The 19,171-nt window shown below is 40.7% G+C and overlaps 1 protein-coding gene across 2 annotated transcripts in view; it reads left to right on the top strand.

Annotated features, from left to right (window-relative positions):
- Positions 1-19,171, top strand: part of LOC126356729 (V-type proton ATPase subunit E-like) — a 274,209-nt gene that overhangs the window by 146,839 nt on the left and 108,199 nt on the right. For both annotated transcript variants that reach the window (XM_050007393.1, XM_050007394.1), the window contains exon 4: positions 13,822-14,088. In XM_050007393.1, coding sequence (XP_049863350.1) covers positions 13,822-14,088 — 267 coding nt within the window. The remainder of the gene's footprint in view (positions 1-13,821; positions 14,089-19,171) is intronic.

The following is a 19,171-nucleotide window of genomic DNA, read 5'->3' as shown; positions in this document are numbered from 1 at the left end:
TTGGTTGTGTACCAGTACAGTGTCTTTTTGGGGAGCTTTTAGTATGAGGTTTTGGAGGATGTTGGCTGGTTGCTGGCTTGGGTTTTGTTACAATGGGATTTTTTTTACCTGGATCATGGTTCTGCTGGTGAGATTACAATGCTTTTAGAGTCTACATAGAAGCCGATAATGTTAACATTGCTGCCTGAGTAGCTGTGTGGTCTAGGGTACCCTGTAACGGTTCGCGTGACTGCCCCGTCGGAAGTTTGAGTCCTCCCTCACACTTGGGTGTGGGTGTTGCCCTTGACATAAGTTAGTTTAAGTTAGATTTAGTAGTATGTAAGCCTAGAGACCTATGACCTCAGCAGTTTGGTCCCATAGGTACTTACCACAAATTTCCAAAAATTGTTAACATTGCATCACATGTAATTAGCACAATTGAGGCCAGTGGAGACGAATTTGTTGCTATTGCCGGCTGGTGCTGCCTGCATAGTGGAAGTTGAATTATTGCAGCAAGTGGGGCTGCAGAAGCTAAAAATCAAAGAGATGGTGGAAAACTGAAGGAGATGCCCTAATGTCACAGTATATAGGAAATGTGGGGAGAACTGATGGGGTACACTGAATAAGTGGTAAAGGAGTGTGTAGTAGTAAGAGTGAGGTTTTGTGTGAATATACGATTGTTACTGTGGTGGTGGCAGTATTATCCATCAATGACTATGAAGGTAACCAGCAGTGAGATAAAAAAATGGTATGGTGGTACTAAGTTGTAGAGCAGTACAGGCAATGATGCAGATGATGGCATTGATGGCAGGATAACAAAGGTGGCTGTCTGAACAATGGTATAGGTGATGATGGTGAAGGACAAGGGTGATGATAATGAAGATGGAACATGATAATGGTGTAGTCAATGGTGATGAATATAGTGATGGTTCACAGAAACAGTGGAAATGATGTATACTGAGACAACACAGGGCGATAGTGATGCTGACTAACACAGCAATGATGTAGAAGCTTTTTCAACTTGAGACTTCCTTGAGATTATCCAAGGCAGTACCAGCTCTTGAGGAGTGGGACAATGAAGTGGTCCTGTCCTTCTTATGTACCAGCAGGGTGAGCCAAGTGTATATGAACAAATGTCTAATCATAGTGGAAGAAATGCCATACCTGTGACAGAGATGATGCACTCTGTCGAGGACTTTGTGACACATGTTCTAGTTGACATGGAGACAGTATCACTGGAGTTATGCCAGTGCCAGAGTCCACATTTTGTCAAGACAAAAACCGTCCTCTTGATCATTTAAAACATTTTTCAAACATATTTCAGTGACACGAAGTCAGAGTCCGAAAACCATGGAACAGATGTTACAATCTGGACATTTTCATTGTATATAATGTGACCAGCCTGTATCCAGTACTCAGCCACAGCAGGTTTATCAGACTGTACTAGGTAGGTATAGCATCAGTGTTCTGTCTAACATTCTTGAACTGTACATAATGTATTTTTGATATACAACAAATCACACTAATAAGTAATCTTACACATTCCCATCTTCTGCAGAGTCAAGTCATCCTTCACCAAACCAATGAGTGTGGTTCTATCTGATGCTGACAGAAAAATAACCTTGACTTTATGTTTAGAGTCCAATTCCTAGTTTTAAGCATATCAATTGCTGAGTCTCACGAGTGAAACTCTTGTAGTGTGGCCTCATGGCAAGTAAAAACTTCATAAACTTTTGGATCATCTCAATTCCATTGATAGGAACATCTAGTTTAACATGGGTCATGAAAATGATGAATGCTTCCCTTCATTTGATATCTTAGTCATAAAACTGATGACACCCTGAGACATGTGTCTTTCAAAAGCAAGCGCATAAAGATTTGTATCTGAGAGAACACAGTTATCGTCATTCTCCATAGACCAGTGGTGTCCTGAATACACCTATACATGGAGCATGTATGATCTCCAGGAAGAGTCCAAATATGTGTAAAAATGTTTTGAAGATAATGGCTATCCACTATAGATGAACTGAAGGCTTTGCAGTTCAAACAAAAGATGAATGTCCCACCTCATGAAGTTCAAGAGGAAAGTTCCAAGTCCATGGCCTTCCTACCACTCGTAGGAAATCTTTCTTCAAAAGGATGTTGTATCTTCTCTGAACATAATTTCAAGTTTATTTTTCTACCGACACCAAAGATAGCCACACCTGTTGGCTCTGTGAAGGATACCTATCAATGTGGTTTGTTGTATACTGAAAATATCTATAGTTCAAAAATGTTACTTGGAACTTTGATGCTATACTTGTCTGTTTCAGCCAGGTGAACCTGTCTTGGTTGTGCACTGTATGAGTATACAGGCAGACAATGCTATGGATAAAAAGAAATCCATATTTTAACATCTGTTTCATTATTCTGGGCTTCAGTTTTCAGCACATTTGATAAAATGTCGAATCCAGCACTGGCTAGAGCTTGTCACACAACATCCTTGACAGAGGGTGACACAGTAGCATCTCTGCTGCAGATGTGGTATTCCTTTCACTAAAATTTGTGATGTTCTCTCACGCAGTTGGCTCACCAACTGGTACATGAGGCAGATGGCCATGTTTAACTGTCAGCCTTATTGCCTCTCTCTGAAGGTGGTGAACCGTGTATAACCAAAATATTTGCTGCAGAGAAAGTTTGATTACAGGCATATCCTGCAGTTGTATGGATCAATTAATATGCTGTGAGAACACTTACATTCATACAAAATCTTGTGTTGTAATGATGTATGAGACTATAAGCTAATTTTGTGGTGTGAAGACAAATTTGTAAGGTTATGCAAACTGATATCATGTATGAGATTATGAAGAACTGGGTAGCTATATTATTGTTTGTAAATAACTTCTTAAAATGCTGGTAATGTTCTTGAGATTGAATTTAGTCAAATATTAGCTTTTCCAGTTATTGTTAGTGATTCTATATTGTTTGTTAAAGTATTTTATTCCAGAGTGTGAAATGTTTTGGACAGTTAAGGAAAATATGCTTGTGACACTGTAAGAGTTATCAAGATTCCACAACACTACTTTTCTAAACAGTACTGTTAGTGACACTTAACTATTTTTTATTTTTTAACACATTTTTACTGGGTCACTTACTTGTCTCTTTGTTTGTTACAAATTTTGCAGTTGATTTTAAACCACCTACATGATGAGTCAGAGACTTGAAACTTATCATGTAGCTCAGAAATAGATGATGATGCAATTTTAACTTAGTTCCTTGTCTGGTATATTGTCACATAGAAGAAGGTGTAGTTAGATGAATGACGAACTCTAACTTCACTTAATGAAGGTTTATTCAGCTCTTGCACATATAAGAGCACGGAGCAAACTGCCTCCAGCCAAAACACAAATGGTATGTACACAGTTACAGAACATTCCAGTACAATGATTCTTGACATTTGTGGATACTTCTAGAATGTACTCGAAATGAATATAGAAATTAAAATTTTACGACCCTTCATGAAACAGTCTAGTATCATACCACTAAATTACAGTGACTATGCTTCTCAGCTTCCTCTGCAGCATTGCTCCTTCCTTAAGAGAACAGTGTCTCGGTGTTATGTCCTTCTAGTCCGTGAACGAGTCATTGTTCCTGCATACTCTGGCTCCTGATGACTAATGTTCACCCTGGTGGTGATCTTCTTAGAATTTCCCTTGCCGCTACACTCTTCATCACCTTTCTGCCTGTTGCCTGTTGCTGGAGCTTCGAATTTACCCTGGGATGCAGGATCCTTGCAGGGCTTCATTCGAAGGACATGGACTGTATCTCTGATCTTTTGTCATCTCGTGTTGGGGTCGATATCTTCAACTTCATAAGTAACATCAGACAACTATTTTACAACCTTATAAGGTTCAAAGTAGCGCCTGAGGAGCTTCTCAGAGAGACCAACCTTCTGAACAGGAGTGAAGATCCAGACAAGGTCACCAGGCTGGTAGACAACAGGTTGGTGGCTAATGTCATACCTTCGGTGATTAGATTAGATTAGATTAGATTAGTTTTCATTCCATAGATCCATGTTGAGGAGAGCCTCGTGGATGTGGAACATGTCACCTTTTTTTAATTTTTAATTTTTTATGTTTTTAAAGCTGAAATAACAATACTAATAGTATAAATATAAACAACACATCATTTGTTTCTATTAAAAAATTCGTCAATGGAGTAGAAGGAGTTGGCCACTAGTAAGTCTTTCAGGCTCCTTTTAAACTGATCTCTATTTGTAACTAAATTTTTTATGCTTGCTGGCAAATTATTGAAGATGAGTGTTCCTGAGTAGTGGACCCCTTTTTGAACTAAAGTAAGTGCTTTTAAGTCCTTGTGCAGATCATTTTTGTTCCTGGTATTGTATGTATGAACTGAGCTGTTTGTTGGAAAATTTCATTAAGGAGTAAATATACTGAGAGGCAGTAGTTAGTATACCCAGTTCTTTGAAGAGGTTTCTACAAGATGTCCGTGAGTTTACTCCACAAATAATATGTATTACACGCTTTTGGACTCTGAAAACTTTTGTTTGACTTGAAGAGTTACCCCAAAATATTATACCATATGACATTATGGAATGAAAGTAGGCAAAGTATGCAAGCTTTTTCACTTTTATGTCGCCTATGTCTGCTAACACTCTAGTGATAGTTTTCTTGAGCCTGCAGCATGTGGAGTCAAGCTAATTGCTGAGCTTCCTCAGGTCTGGTTAACACCTGACCAATGTAGTCATTGTCCACATCATCAGGATGTAACGGAAACACAGTGTCCATCATCGTCATCACCTTACGCCCATGCAACACAAAAAAATGGTGTAAATGTTGTGGTGTCTTGATTGGTGGTGTTGTTGGAAAATGTCATGAAAGGTAGCACCTCATCACACTTGCTCTGCTCAGCATTGACAAACATTGATTGCATGTCGGCCGAGGTCTTATTAAGGCGTTCAGAAAGCCCGTTAGTTTGCAGGAAATAGGCAGTTGTCATGTGATGAGTAATGTTGCACCAACGGTTTATCTCTATCACAAGATTCTATTGAAAAACTTTCCCTTGAGCCATAATTAATGACCTTGGGGCACCATGTTTTAATACTATTTCTTCTATGATGAATTTGGCTACCTCAAATGCTTTGACTGTTTTCACAGATTTTGTAATGGCGTAGCATGTCAGATAATCAGTGCAAACAATAATCCATCTATTGCCACTACCAGACATTGGAAATCATCCGAGGAGGTCAATCCCAACACACTGTGTAACAACGCTACTGTTCTTCTTGATCGTTACTTAAAATTACTTAACTTTTTCCTGGAGTTCATTTTGATGAAAGAACATAAATTTGAAACTTCTCATTATTTATTCACAACAGAACTGCTTTTTGACATGTTTAGCCAAAGCACTTCACAGACATCTCTGATCTCTTTGACAAACAGTCTTTCAAGCAGACTCAACAGCGACAACTCCACAACTACTCAACAACAAACTTGCAGCCTCACTGCTTTCCATTATATAGAATTTTAACAATTGCTCAAAAATTTTCCATTATTAATTTTGTATAATTTCAATGTTACAATTAAAATTTACAAAATGTAATGAAACTGAAGTTACAGTTGAATAAGGTATAAAATACAATATTTGAATAGCAATCTTTTCTAGTAATATCTTATTTTTCCATAAGAAAATCATTCTGAATTTTTATTAGAATAATGTCTCTTGTATTGGTTTAGTTATGTAATTAATTACAGTTTGGATTTGGTTCCTAACATTTAATGGTAGTACAGAGCTATTGCTTTATCTGACTAAATAAATAGAACATACAAATAAGGCCTTAATTTCTGCAGTTGGAAAACTGTGGGATGTAAACAATTGGAGAGTTAATTAGAAATGTCATTACAAAGAATATTAATTACAGAACAGGATATAAGAATAGATAACAAATGAAAATACATCACTTGCTAAAAACTTTCAAGCCGTTTCTCAAGATAATGAGGTTCTTTGTGTTAACTTGTTACTAGATTGTAATTATGGTAATTAGAGGCACTGGCCACCTATGCCAACACTTCCACAGCATTTTAATATTTTCCACCAAATATTTATCCCTTCAGTTTGTTTATTATACATTCAATCCAGCATTTGTACGTAATTTTGTTAATGACAACAATCTCTTGATAATGATGACAATATACGTTCCTCTAGAACAATCCATACACCTTCGCAACAAATATCAAGTTTTTTTATCACATAGGACAGAATGATATATATATATATATATAAAAAAAACAAAGTTGATGTGACTTACCAAACAAAAGCACTGGCAGGTCAATAGATACACAAACAAACACAAACATACACACAAAATTCAAGCTTTCACAACCAACGGTTGCTTCTTCAGGAAAGAGGGAAGGAGAGGGAAAGACGAAAGGATGTGGGTTTTAAGGGAGAGGAAAAGGAGTCATTCCAATCCCGGGACTGGAAAAACTTACCTTAAGGGGAAAAAAGGACAGGTATACACTCGCACCCACACACATATCCATCCCCACATACACAGACATTTGTAAAGGCTTATTTGGGCAGAGATGTCAGCCGAGGCGGAAGTACAGAGGCAAAGATGTTGTAGAAAGACAGGTGAGGTATGAGTGGCGGGAACTTGAAATTAGTGGAGGTTGAGGCCTGGCAGATAACGAGAAGAGAGGATATACTGAAGGGCAAGTTCCCATCTCTGGAGTTCTGACAGGTTGGTGTTAGTGGGAAGTATCAAGATAACCCGGACAGTGTAACACTGTGCCAAGATGTGCTGGCCGTGCACCAAGGCATGTTTAGCCACAGGGTGATCCTCATTACCAACAAACACTGTCTGCCTGTGTCCATTCATGCGAATGGACAGTTTGTTGCTGGTCATTCCCACATAGAAAGCATCACAGTGTAGGCAGGTCAGTTGGTAAATCACGTGGGTGCTTGCACACGTGGCTCTTCCTTTGATTGTGTACACCTTCCGGGTTACAGGACTGGAGTAGGTGGTGGTGGGAGGGTGCTTGGGACAGGTTTTACACTGGGGGCGGTTACAAGGGTAGGAGCCAGAGGGTAGGGAAGGTGGGATTGGGATTTCGTAGGAATGAACTAAGAGGTTATGAAGGTTAGGTGGATGGCGGAAAGACACTCTTGATGGAGTGGGGAGGATTTCATGAAGGATGGATCTCATTTCAGGGCAGGATTTGAGGAAGTCGTATCCCTGCTGGAGAGACACTTTCAGAGTCTGATCCAGTCCCGGAAAGTATCCTGTCACAAGTGGGGCACTTTTGTGGTTCTTCTGTGGGAGGTTCTGGGTTTGAGGGGACGAGGAAGTGGCTCTGGTTATTTGCTTCTCTACCAGGTCGGGAGAGTAGTTGCGGGATGCGAAAGGTGTATTCAGGTTGTTGGTGTAATGGTTCAGGGATTCAGGACTGGAGCAGATTCATTTACCACGAAGACCCAGGCTGTAGGGAAGGGACTGTTTGATGTGGAATGGGTGGCAGCTGTCATAATGGAGGTATTGTTGCTTGTTGGTGGGTTTGATGTGGACGGACGAGTGAAGCTGGCCATTGGACAGATGGAGGTCAACGTCAAGGAAAGTGGCATGGGATTTGGGGTAGGACCAGGTGAATCTGATGGAACCAAAGGAGTTGAGGTTGGAGAGGAAATTCTGAAGTTGTTCTTCACTGTGAGTCCAGATCATGAAGATGTTGTCAATAAATCTGTACCAAACTTTGGGTTGGCAGGCTTGGGTAACCAAGAAGACTTCCTCTAAGCGACCCATAAATAGATTGGCATACGAGGAGGCCATCCTGGTACCCATGGCTGTTCCCTTTAATTGTTGGTATGTCTGGCCTTCAAAAGTGAAGAAGTTGTGGGTCAGGATGAATCTGGCTAAGGTGACGAGGAAAGAGGTTTTAGGTAGGGTGGCAGGTGATCGGCGTGAAAGGAAGTGCTCCATTGCAGTGAGGCCCTGGATGTGCGGGGTATTTGTGTATAGGGAAGTGGCATCAATGGTTACAAGGATGGTTTCCAGGGGTAACAGATTTGGTAAGGATTCCAGGCGTTCGAGAAAGTGGTTGGTGTCTTTGTAAAGCCTTTACAAATGTCTGCTTGTGTCTGTGTATGTGCGGATGGATATGTGTGTGTGTGTGCGAGTGTATACCTGTCCTTTTTTCCCCTTGAGGTAAGTCTTTCCGCTCCCGGGATTGGATGACTCCTTTTCCTCTCCCTTAAAGCCCACATCCTTTCGTCTTTCCCTCTCCTTTCCTCTTTCCTGAAGAAGCAACCATTGGTTGCGAAAGCTTGAATTTTATGTGTATGTTTGTGTTTGTTTGTGTATCTATCGACCTGCCAGCACTTTTGTTTGGTAAGTCACATCAACTTTGTTTTTAAATATATTTTCCCCACGTGGAATGTTTCAATTTTGGAGAATGCTGTATCATTATAGCTGGAAAGGTTTTTCGGCTTGTGGAATTGGTATGAGTCAGCCGGGTGGTTTCTGATGAACTGTCTTTCTCCTCTGGCACTCTCTTCAGTATGACACATAGTGACAGACACTCCTAAATGAACCAGGTTCGAAAAATCTCTTGCGGATCTGGCCTCAGGTATGTCATGGAATTTCTGTAGAACATCTAAGTGCATGTGTTTGGGAATCACTGGTAGCCATCTATTTCCAAATGGATCAAAATTTTTCTTGCAAAGTAATCCATTAACTATCTTAAATTGTCCTTTCACATCCTCTGACCGATTTAAGGCAAGCATAATTTGAGATATCTTGGTGTCCTTCTTTTGCTCAGCAGAGAGATCCTTGAGTTCAGTGAGACAGTCACTATCTATCTTCATCAAAGTCTTGATGGTTTTGCACAGGGTTTCTTGAGAGACAGTCAGCATCTTGGTGTTTTCTTCCACTTCTGTACACTATGGTAATGTCATACTCTTAAAGACGTAGTGCCCACCTGGTGAATTGTAATGTAGGATCCTTAAGACCTGTCAACCAACAAAGTCAATGATGGTCTGTGACAACTGTGAATGGCCTTCCATAGAGATACTGTGGAAATTTGCACATGGCCCAGATCACAGCCAGACATTCTCTTTCTGTAGTTGAGTAGTTTCTCTCAGCTTTTGTAAGTGTCATAGAAGCATAAGATATTACCTTCTCTTTTCTATCGGAAATTTGCACCAGAACAGCACCGATCCAATTCTCGCTGGCATCTGTGTGTAGTTCTGCAGGTGCTCTCTCATCATGCAGACCAAGTACAGGGTCAGTCATCAGAGCTTTTCACAGCACATCAAAAGAATCTTGTTGAGCACCACCCCAGATAAATTTAGCATCAGCTTCTAACACCTCTTGGAGTGGCCTGGCTTTGATACAAAAGTCTTTGATAAAACAATGGTAATAAGAACATAATCCGAGGAAGCTTCTCACGTCTCTAATACTTTTAGGAACTGGAAATTGCACTATAGATCCCACCTTTTCTGGGTCTGGTCGCACACCTTTGTTTGACACAAGGTGACCAAGTATTTTGATTTCTTTTGCTCCAAAGAGACCCTTTTTTGGATTAAGTTTCAGCCCACCTTGTTGGAGGCCCTTAAGAATGACCCCTCAGTTTTTGTATGTAATCAGCAAATGTCTCTGAGAACACTGTAATGTCATCTAAATGCCAAAGACACATCATCCACTTCGGGTGACTTAGAAGATTATCCATTATCCATTCAAAAGTTGCTGGTGCATTACACAAACCAAATGGCATTACCTTAAACTCATACAGGCCCTCAGGGGTAATTAATGCTGTTTTCTCGTGATCAGCCTCATCTACTTTATTTTGCCAGTATCCTGAGTATATGTCCATGGTTGAGTAAAACGTAGCCCACTTCAGACAATCTAGTGTATTGTCAAATCGTGGAAGAAGGTAAACATCCTTTTTAGTTATCTTATTAAGCTTCCTGTAATCAACACAAAAGCACCAACTGCCATCCTTCTTCCTGATGAGAACTACTGGTAATGACCATGCACTCTGCGAAGGCTGAATGATATCATTATTCATCATTTTTCTCTACCATGTCATGAATTATTCCACATTCCGTTGCTGACACACGGTATGCTCTCTAGCTTATTGGTTGCTGGTCTCCAGTGCTAAACCGGTGCTTCACTGTCGGTTTGTCTAATTTGCTCTTCACCTGTGGATTGAAGCATTCAGAGAACTCTTGAAGAAAGACAAGTAGTTTCTTCTGTTGTTCCTTAGTGAGATCTGGTGATAGTCGAGCTAGAAGATCTTGTCTCATAGTGGTAGCACTAATTTTGCCCACAGACTTGGCATGGGAGGTTTCTATAATGCTCAGCTGTTCTGCAATTAACGGCTCAATGTTTGCTATGCACATGCATCTTGGAAGGATCTGTGGTTCTCGGTGACAATTAACTATCCACAATTCACTGCATCCATTCTTAAATGAGATGACAGAGGCTGGGATGACCAAAATATTCTTCAGTGGTATGCTTCTCTTATTTTCCACTACAAGATCCATGGGTTGATGCAGGGCATGACACATGACAGTTACCTTTCTAGCACTGACTGCAGCAATGACCACTTCATCCAGCACACCTAGTCTTCACACACTTGGATGTGCATCTTCCTGTCCACAGTATCTCATCTCATCTAGGGGAATCTTCGAGCGACCACAATCTGTGTTTGCCTGTGAAGCTTTCAAAAAGCCCCATCTAAGAGTAACGTCATTATTACACTCTTGAATTCTAAGGGCTGTGTATGGCCACTTATACCCACATGAATGACACATCTTCCTGCAGGTTTGACATATTTCCCATTAGCCACTTTCAGCAGAGATGTTTGTTGTCGACAAATACAGTTTTCTGCTGCTGGTGATGGTACTTCTCCTCCAAAATGACTAAATATGATGCTCCAGAGTCCACAAGAGCTTGGGCTGGTCAGCCATCCATGAGGATATCAACATAGTTTCCTATCATTTTTGTAGTGATCGATGGTGGAGGATTTTTCTCTTTGGCGGCATCACCTCCGAGGAAGATCACACCCTTTAGTTTTCCAGGATGTGATGGTTAGACGATCAGCTGGAACTTCTAAGCAGTGATGTACGCCTTTATTGGCATGTTAGGGAGCATCCTCTCCAGTGGCTAGCTTGCAGTGATGGTGACCTGCGTCAACCTGCATACACATCTTCTTGTTCATCTTTGTCATCCCATAGTCGGTGCCGGCTAAGATTGGTCTGCTCTCTTCTGGCATGGGCATTGTCATATATCCACAGTCTTCTTGACAATAGTGCACCACATGTCTCGGTTATCCACAGTGGAAACATACTGGTTAGTTGTCCTGGGTCCTCCAGACATCAGTCTTCCTTGGTGCCCAAACAGGTTCCTCATGCAGCATTGTAGGAACGTAGCTTCATCTGGGTCATGGCTTTTTTACCATTTTAAAGGGAAATGAAGGATGAGAGACTGGGTTCAATGTCTGTTCCACTTCCTTCCTTATGACCTCTTGAAGTGTCTCAGTTTTTTGGTCGCTGTGCAGTCCAAGTGCCTTCTGAATTTCCTCTCTCACTATCTGAGGAAGAAAACTTGTGAAATCAGTTTCTTCCTCTATCACAGACATCGATACAATGTTTGGAATTTGTTCAAACTTCTTGTGTGTAATTCTTTTTTTGATACATTGTCTCGATATACTGGCACCAATTTATGAAATCGTCTGCTATCGAAACCTTCTTCTGGAGTAGGGCTTGGTACATGTCCTCAGCAACACACTTCATGAGATGTGCAACCTTATCTTCCTCCTTCTTTCTAGGATCCACTATTTTACACAGCTCAAAGACATCTTGAATGTAAGATGCTGTCATTTCTTCTGGACGCTGTGCCCTGCACTTTAATTTATCTTCAGCCTTGCACTTTTGTCATTGTGTGTCATTGAAATACTTGCGCAGTTCCACCTGGAATACTTCCCAGCTTGTGAATTTCTCCTCGTTGTCATACCATTGCTTGGCAGTGCCCTACAAGTAGAAAAATACATTCGCCAAACACACGGTGTCATCCCATTTGTTTAATTTGGCTATACATTCATATACCTTCAGCCACTTGTTCGGATCTCAGCCATCATCACCAGAAAACCCAGAAGGATGTCTCATGTGGTGGCATACAGTTGGTGTCATCATAATGTCCTCTTCTTCTGTCACCGATAGATTGTGATCTGTTGAATATGGCTCGAACTCGGGTTTCTCGCCATGTAAACAGCGGTTCTCTTGAAGCCTGATGGGAGCCACTGTGTCGTCAATAATGTGTGCTATCACAAGTTCCAACACTCAATCTCTCCACCAGAATAATGTCATGTAGAAGAGAGTGTAATCAGATGAATGATGATCACTAACTTCAGTTAATGAAGGTTTATTCAGCACCTGCACATATAAGAGCACAGAGCGAACTGCCTCTGGCGAGAACACATATGGTGTGTATACAGTTACAGCACATTCCAGTATAATGATTCTTGACATTTGTGGATACTTCTAGAATGTACTCGAACTAAATATAGAAATTAAAATTTTACAGTTCAGATGAATTTTGAACTCACGACCCACCATGCAACAATCTACTATCATAACCACTACCTTACAGTGACTGTGCTACGCAGCTTCTTCTGTGACAATATGGCAGAGAGTACTTTGTTTACCACTATCATTTTCTAATGAGCTACAAACTTGAAACTCTCACCATAGCTAAGTACTGGATGACAATGCAGTATTAACTCATTTTCTTGTCTGCTGTGTGGTGGGGGTTATGTTGTTAACTACTATCATTACTAATGAGTTACAGACATGGAACTTTCAGTGTAGTTTAGAACTCGATAACTATGCAATATTAACCAACTTTCATGTGTGGTATGCAGCAGAGGGTACCATGCTATTTCCCACTTTTTCTGTACCACTTGCGAAAGTTTTATGGTAAGAACAGTTGGTGGTAAGTCCCCATGTGAGCTTGTTTCTCTATCATTTTTACCTTTGATGTCTTTTCATGAGAGATCATAGGAGAAACAAATGTACTGATAGACTCATGTGAAGAGAAACTGAATTTATCCTGACACTACCACATTCCTCTGTTGCAAGTCATCCAAATGTTTGAAATTGATGGAAAAATTTAACACACACAAGACTAGAATACACAAAATAATTATTTAAATAAAAAACTCATTATCATAACATATTTTTAAAACAAACTACTAAGTATAAAACAATTCCTCCTAACCCATGCGGATTCATAACCCCATGGAGATAGTCCTAAAAATATGTACAATTATTAACAGGTGAAAGAAAAAGAAAGAAAAAAAAAAGAAAATGGGGTGCATGCAATACATAACTGATGCAGGAATAGTTCACCTCCCTGTTATTATCAGTTGCATTATATTTAAATAATGTTATCTGTCGTTCACAATCAGTTTTAATATTTCTAAATGTTAACACTATAGCTGCTTATCTGTAAGAAATTCCAATATCTTATGTATTCTCTTTCTTCTGCAAAATGACAACTCTTGCTTGCTTTAGACACTCTGGAAATCTACCTTTCCCTTTTACTCATTTACTGTATTTGTTTTAATTTTTGTTGTTTTTTTGTGATTCTGTGGTGGGCAGCAAGATAATTTTACTTGCAGCATAATATATATACACGGGCTTTGTAAATTTACATATAACAGTGATGTATATACTACTATGCAATTCTCATTTATCTCCATGATATTATGTTTTAGTAAATATTATGTTTAAATGCATTTTTAAGATTATTTATGGAAGAATTTTATGAGTTTCAATATACAGATGCTGGAAATAGATGTGGAAATAATGGTTAGAAAAAAAGATCGGACATTAATATCTGAAGTCCTACCAGTGGCTCTGGACAAGTATAGGAAGATAACAGGAGTGAAGAAATTGTATGTAAGACTCTGTCCTGAGGAAAATACAAATGAAAAATATTTTGATGAACAAATAGGTGGCATATATCTTTTTGCCAGAGGAGGCAAAATTACTCTTGATGATACATTTGAAACACGTCTGATTGTAATCATTTCACAAATAATGCCAGAGGTTAGTACAATTCCTGAATGTGTATGTAATGTAATTTTACTATTTATTGAAAATGTAAATTACATTCTGAAGATCACATTATGTTGGAGCCTTCAGTGTTACAGAATGAGCCAAAATGTAAACAGGTTGAAGCATCTGGCAGAACTAATAGTGTAGCCTATTTTGATAATACCTGTTTTTAGTTGCTGTATCCATTCATTTAGCATGTTCACAGATCCTATCAAAAGGACGAGTCCTGTGTTACGTAGAAAAAGCCCATGTACACATTAACAGATGCAAAACAACTCATAGAAAGTTAACTGTATGCTAAGCTAGTGAACTTTGCAATGCTTCACAGTTGCTTAAGATGTATGGAACTTTGCCTATATATTCTAATCTGAGGTAATGCTGGAAATGGTGCCAGGATGCAAATTTGAGATTCACAGTGTGAGCTCGAAATTATATAGTATATAAATGAAAAAGATTCCATTGTTTTAATTTTTAATTTTTATTGCTTTTAAATTTTTCTTTAATTTCTTTTACACAGTACTTTTTTATGGTGCGGTAAGAATTGACTACAGGGTTATTAACACAAAATCAAATAGGGGTAATGCAGGAGTAGGTTTAATAATGAATAGGAAAATAGGAATGCGGGTAAGCTACTACAAACAGAATAGTGAACGCATTATTGTGGCCAAGATAGACACGAAGCCTGCACCTACTATAGTAGTACAAGTTTATATGCCAACTAGCTCTGCAGATAAAGAAGAAATTGAAGAAAAGTATGATGAAATAAAAGAAATTATTCAGATAGTGAAGGGAGACGAAAATTTAATAGTCATGGGTCACTGGAATTCGAGTGTAGGGAAAGAGAGAGAAGGAAACATAGTAGGTGAATATGGACTGGGGCAAAGAAATGAAAGAGGAAGCCTCCTGGTAGAATTTTGCACAGAGCACAACTTTATCATAGGTAACACTTGGTTCAAGAATCATAAAAGAAGGCTGTATACATGGAAGAACCCTGGAGATACTAAAATGTATCAGATAGATTATATAATGGTAACTAATGAGGAGGTATTGAATAGGATTGGGGAGAAGAGAAGTTTGTGGCACAACTTGACTAGAAGAAGGGATCGGTTGGTAGGACATGTTTTGAGGCATCAAGGGATCACAAATTTAGCATTGGAGGGCAGCGTGGAGGGTAAAAATCGTAGAGGGAGACCGAGAGATGAGTACACTAAGCAGATTCAGAAGGATGTAGGTTGCAGTAGGTACTGGGAGATGAAGCAGCTTGCACAGGATAGAGTAGCATGGAGAGCTGCATCAAACCAGTCTCAGGACTGAAGACAACAACAACAACAACAACAAAGACAGAGATTTAGGAACCAGGTTTTAAATTGTAAGACATTTCCAGGGGCAGATGTGGACTCTGACCATAATCTATTGGTTATGACCTGTAGATTAAAACTGAAGAAACTGCAAAAATGTGGGAATTTAAGGAGATGGGACATGGATAAACTAAAAGAACCAGAGTTTTTACAGAGTTTCAGGGAGAGCATAAGGGAGCAATTGACAGGAATGGGGGAAAGAAATACAGTAGAAGAAGAATGGGTAGCTTTGAGGGATGAAGTAGTGAAGACAGCAGAGGATCAAGTAGGTAAAAAGACGAGGGCTAGTAGAAATCCTTGTGTAACTGAAGAAATACTGAATTTAATTGATGAAAGGAGAAAATATAAAAATTCAGTAAATGAAGCAGGCAAAAAGGAATACAGACGTCTCAAAAATGAGATCAACAGGAAGTGCAAAATGGCTAAGCAGGGATGGCTAGAGGACAAATGTAAGGATGTAGAGGCTTATCTCACTAGGGGTAAGATAGATACTGCCTACAGGAAAATTAAAGAGACCTTTGGAGATAAGAGCTCAGATGGAAAACCAGTTATAAGCAAAGAAGGGAAAGCAGAAAGGTGGAAGGAGTATATAGAGGGTCTACACAAGGGCAATGTACTTGAGGACAATATTATGGAAATGGAAGAGGATGTAGATGAAGACGAAATGGGAGATATGATACTGCGTGTAGAGTTTGACAGAGCACTGAAAGACCTGAGTCAAAACAAGGCCCCTGGAGTAGACAACATTCCATTGGAACCACTGACAGCCTTGGGAGAGCCAGTCCTGACAAAACTCTACCATCTGGTGAGCAAGATGTATGAGACAGGCAAAATACCCTCAGACTTCAAGTAGAATATAATAATTCCAATCCCAAAGAAAGCAGGTGTTGACAGATGTGAAAATTACTGAACTATCAGTTTAATAAGTCACAGCTGCAAAATACTAACACGATTTCTTTACAGACGAATGGAAAAACTAGTAGAAGCCGACCTTGGGGAAGATAAGTTTGGATTCCGGTGAGATGTTGGAACACGTGAGGCAATACTACCTGTACGACTTATCTTAGAAGCTAGATTAAGGAAGGGCTAACCTACATTTCTAGCATTTGTAGACTTAGAGAAAGCTTTTGACAATGTTGTCTGGAATACTCTCTTTCAAATTCTGAAGGTGGCAGGGGTAAAACATAGGGAGCGAAAGGCTATTTACAATTTGTACAGAAACCAGATGGCAGTTATAAGAGTCGAGGGACATGAAAGGGAAGCAGTGGTTGGGAAGGAAGTGAGACAGGGTTGTAGTATATCCCCGATGTTATTCAATCTGTATATTGAGCAAGCAGTAAAGGAAACAAAAGAAATATTTGGAGTAGGTATTAAAATCCATGGAGAAGAAATAAAAACTTTGAGGTTCGCCGATGACATCATAATTCTGTCAGAGACAGCAAAGGACTTGGAAGAGCAGTTGAACGGAATGGATAGTGTCTTGAAAGGAGGATATAAGATGAACATCAACAAAAGCAAAACGAGGATAATGGAATGTAGTCGAATTAAGTCAGGTGATGCTGAGGGAATTAGATTAGGAAATGAGACACTTAAAGTCGTAAAGGAGTTCTGGTGTTTGTGGAGCAAAATAACTGATGATGGTCGAAGTAGAGAGGATATAAAATGTATACTGGCAATGGCAAGGAAAGTGTTTCTGAAGAAGAGAAATTTGTTAACATTGAGTATAGATTTAAGTGTCAGGAAGTCATTTCTGAAAGTATTTGTATGGAGTGTAGCCATGTATGGAAGTGAAAAATGGACGATAAATAGTTTGGACAAGAAGAGAATAGAAGCTTTCGGAGGAGGTGTTGAATAGGATTGGGGAGAAGAGAAGTTTGTGGCACAACTTGACTAGCAGAAGGGATCGGTTGGTAGGACATGTTCTGAGGCATCAAGGGATCACCAATTGAGTATTGGAGGGCAGTGTAGAGGGTAAAAATCTTAGAGGGAGATCAAGAGATGAATACACTAAGCAGGTTCAGAAGAATGTAGGTTGCAGTAAGTACTGGGAGATGAAGAAGCTTGCACAGGATAGAGTAGCATGGAGAGCTGCATCAAACCAGTCTCAGGACTGAAGACCACAACAACAACAAGATTGAAACTTGGCTATTGAAAACAAAACATTGATTGGAAATTGAAGTCACTTAAAACGAATGAATTAATTGGTTAGGAACATTGATATGTAAGGATTGTAGCTTCAATGATGTTATTGCACTTAGTTCAAATCTGTGAATGGCTACCATTATAAAGTTTTGGGTGATTCAAGAGTGTGTAGTAGTATTCTGATCATGAACATAAAGCAACTCTCCTGAAATACAGATTTTCTGTTAGAACTGACTGTGGGTAAGAAAAAACAGCAAATTACATAGTTTTAACAGAGAAGATGTACACTCCTGGAAATGGAAAAAAGAACACATTGACACTGGTGTGTCAGACCCACCATACTTGCTCTGGACACTGCGAGAGGGCTGTACAAGCAATGATCAAACGCACGGCACAGCGGACACACCAGGAACCGCAGTGTTGGCCGTCAAATGGCGATAGCTGCGCAGCATTTGTGCACCGCCGCCGTCAGTGTCAGCCAGTTTGCCGTGGCATACGGAGCTCCATCGCAGTCTTTAACACTGGTAGCATGTCGTGACAGCGTGGACGTGAACAGTATGTGCAGTTGATGGACTTTGAGCGAGGGCGTATAGTGGGCATGCGGGAGGCTGGGTGGACGTACCGCCGAATTGCTCAACACATGGGGCGTGAGGTCTCCACAGTACATCGATGTTGTCGCCAGTGGTCGGCGGAAGGTGCACGTGCCCGTTGACCTGGGACCGCACCGCAGCGACGCACGGATGCACGCCAAGACCGTAGGATCCTATGCAGTGCCCTAGGGGACCGCACCGCCACTTCCCAGCAAATTAGGGACACTGTTGCTCCTGGGGTATCGGCGAGGACCATTCGCAACCATCTCCATGAAGCTGGGCTACGGTCCTGCACACCGTTAGGCCATCTTCCGCTCACGCCCCAACATCGTGCAGCCCGCCTCCAGTGGTGTTGCGACAGGCATGAATGGAGGGACGAATGGAGACGTGTCATCTTCAGCGATGAGAGTTGCTTCTGCCTTGGTGCCAATGATGGTCGTATGTGTGTTTGGCGCCGTGCAGGTGAGCGCCACAATCAGGACTGCATACGACCGAGGCACACAGGGCCAACACCCGACATCATGGTGTGGGGAGCGATCTCCTACACTGGCCGTACACCTCTGGTGATCGTCGAGGGGACACTGAATAGTGCACGGTACATCCAAACCGTCATCGAACCCATCGTTCTACCATTCCTAGATCGGAAAGGGAACTTGCTGTTCCAACAGGACAATGCACGTCCGCATGTATCCCGTGCCACCCAACGTGCTCTAGAAGGTGTAAGTCAACTACCCTGGCCAGCAAGATCTCCGGATCTGTCCCCCATTGAGCATGTTTGGGACTGGATGAAGCGTCGTCTCACGCGGTCTGCACGTCCAGCACCAACGCTGGTCCAACTGAGGCGCCAGGTGGAAATGGCATGGCAAGCCATTCCACAGGACTACACCCAGCATCTCTACGATCGTCTCCATGGGAGAATAGCAGCCTGCGTTGCTGCGAAAGGTGGATATACACTGTACTAGTGCCGACATTGTGCATGCTCTG

Source organism: Schistocerca gregaria, chromosome 1, assembly GCF_023897955.1.
Source record: "Schistocerca gregaria isolate iqSchGreg1 chromosome 1, iqSchGreg1.2, whole genome shotgun sequence".
Classification (NCBI taxonomy): Eukaryota; Metazoa; Arthropoda; class Insecta; order Orthoptera; family Acrididae; genus Schistocerca; species Schistocerca gregaria.
Note: the sequence above shows the minus strand (reverse complement) of the source record. Positions and strands in the feature narration are given on the sequence as shown.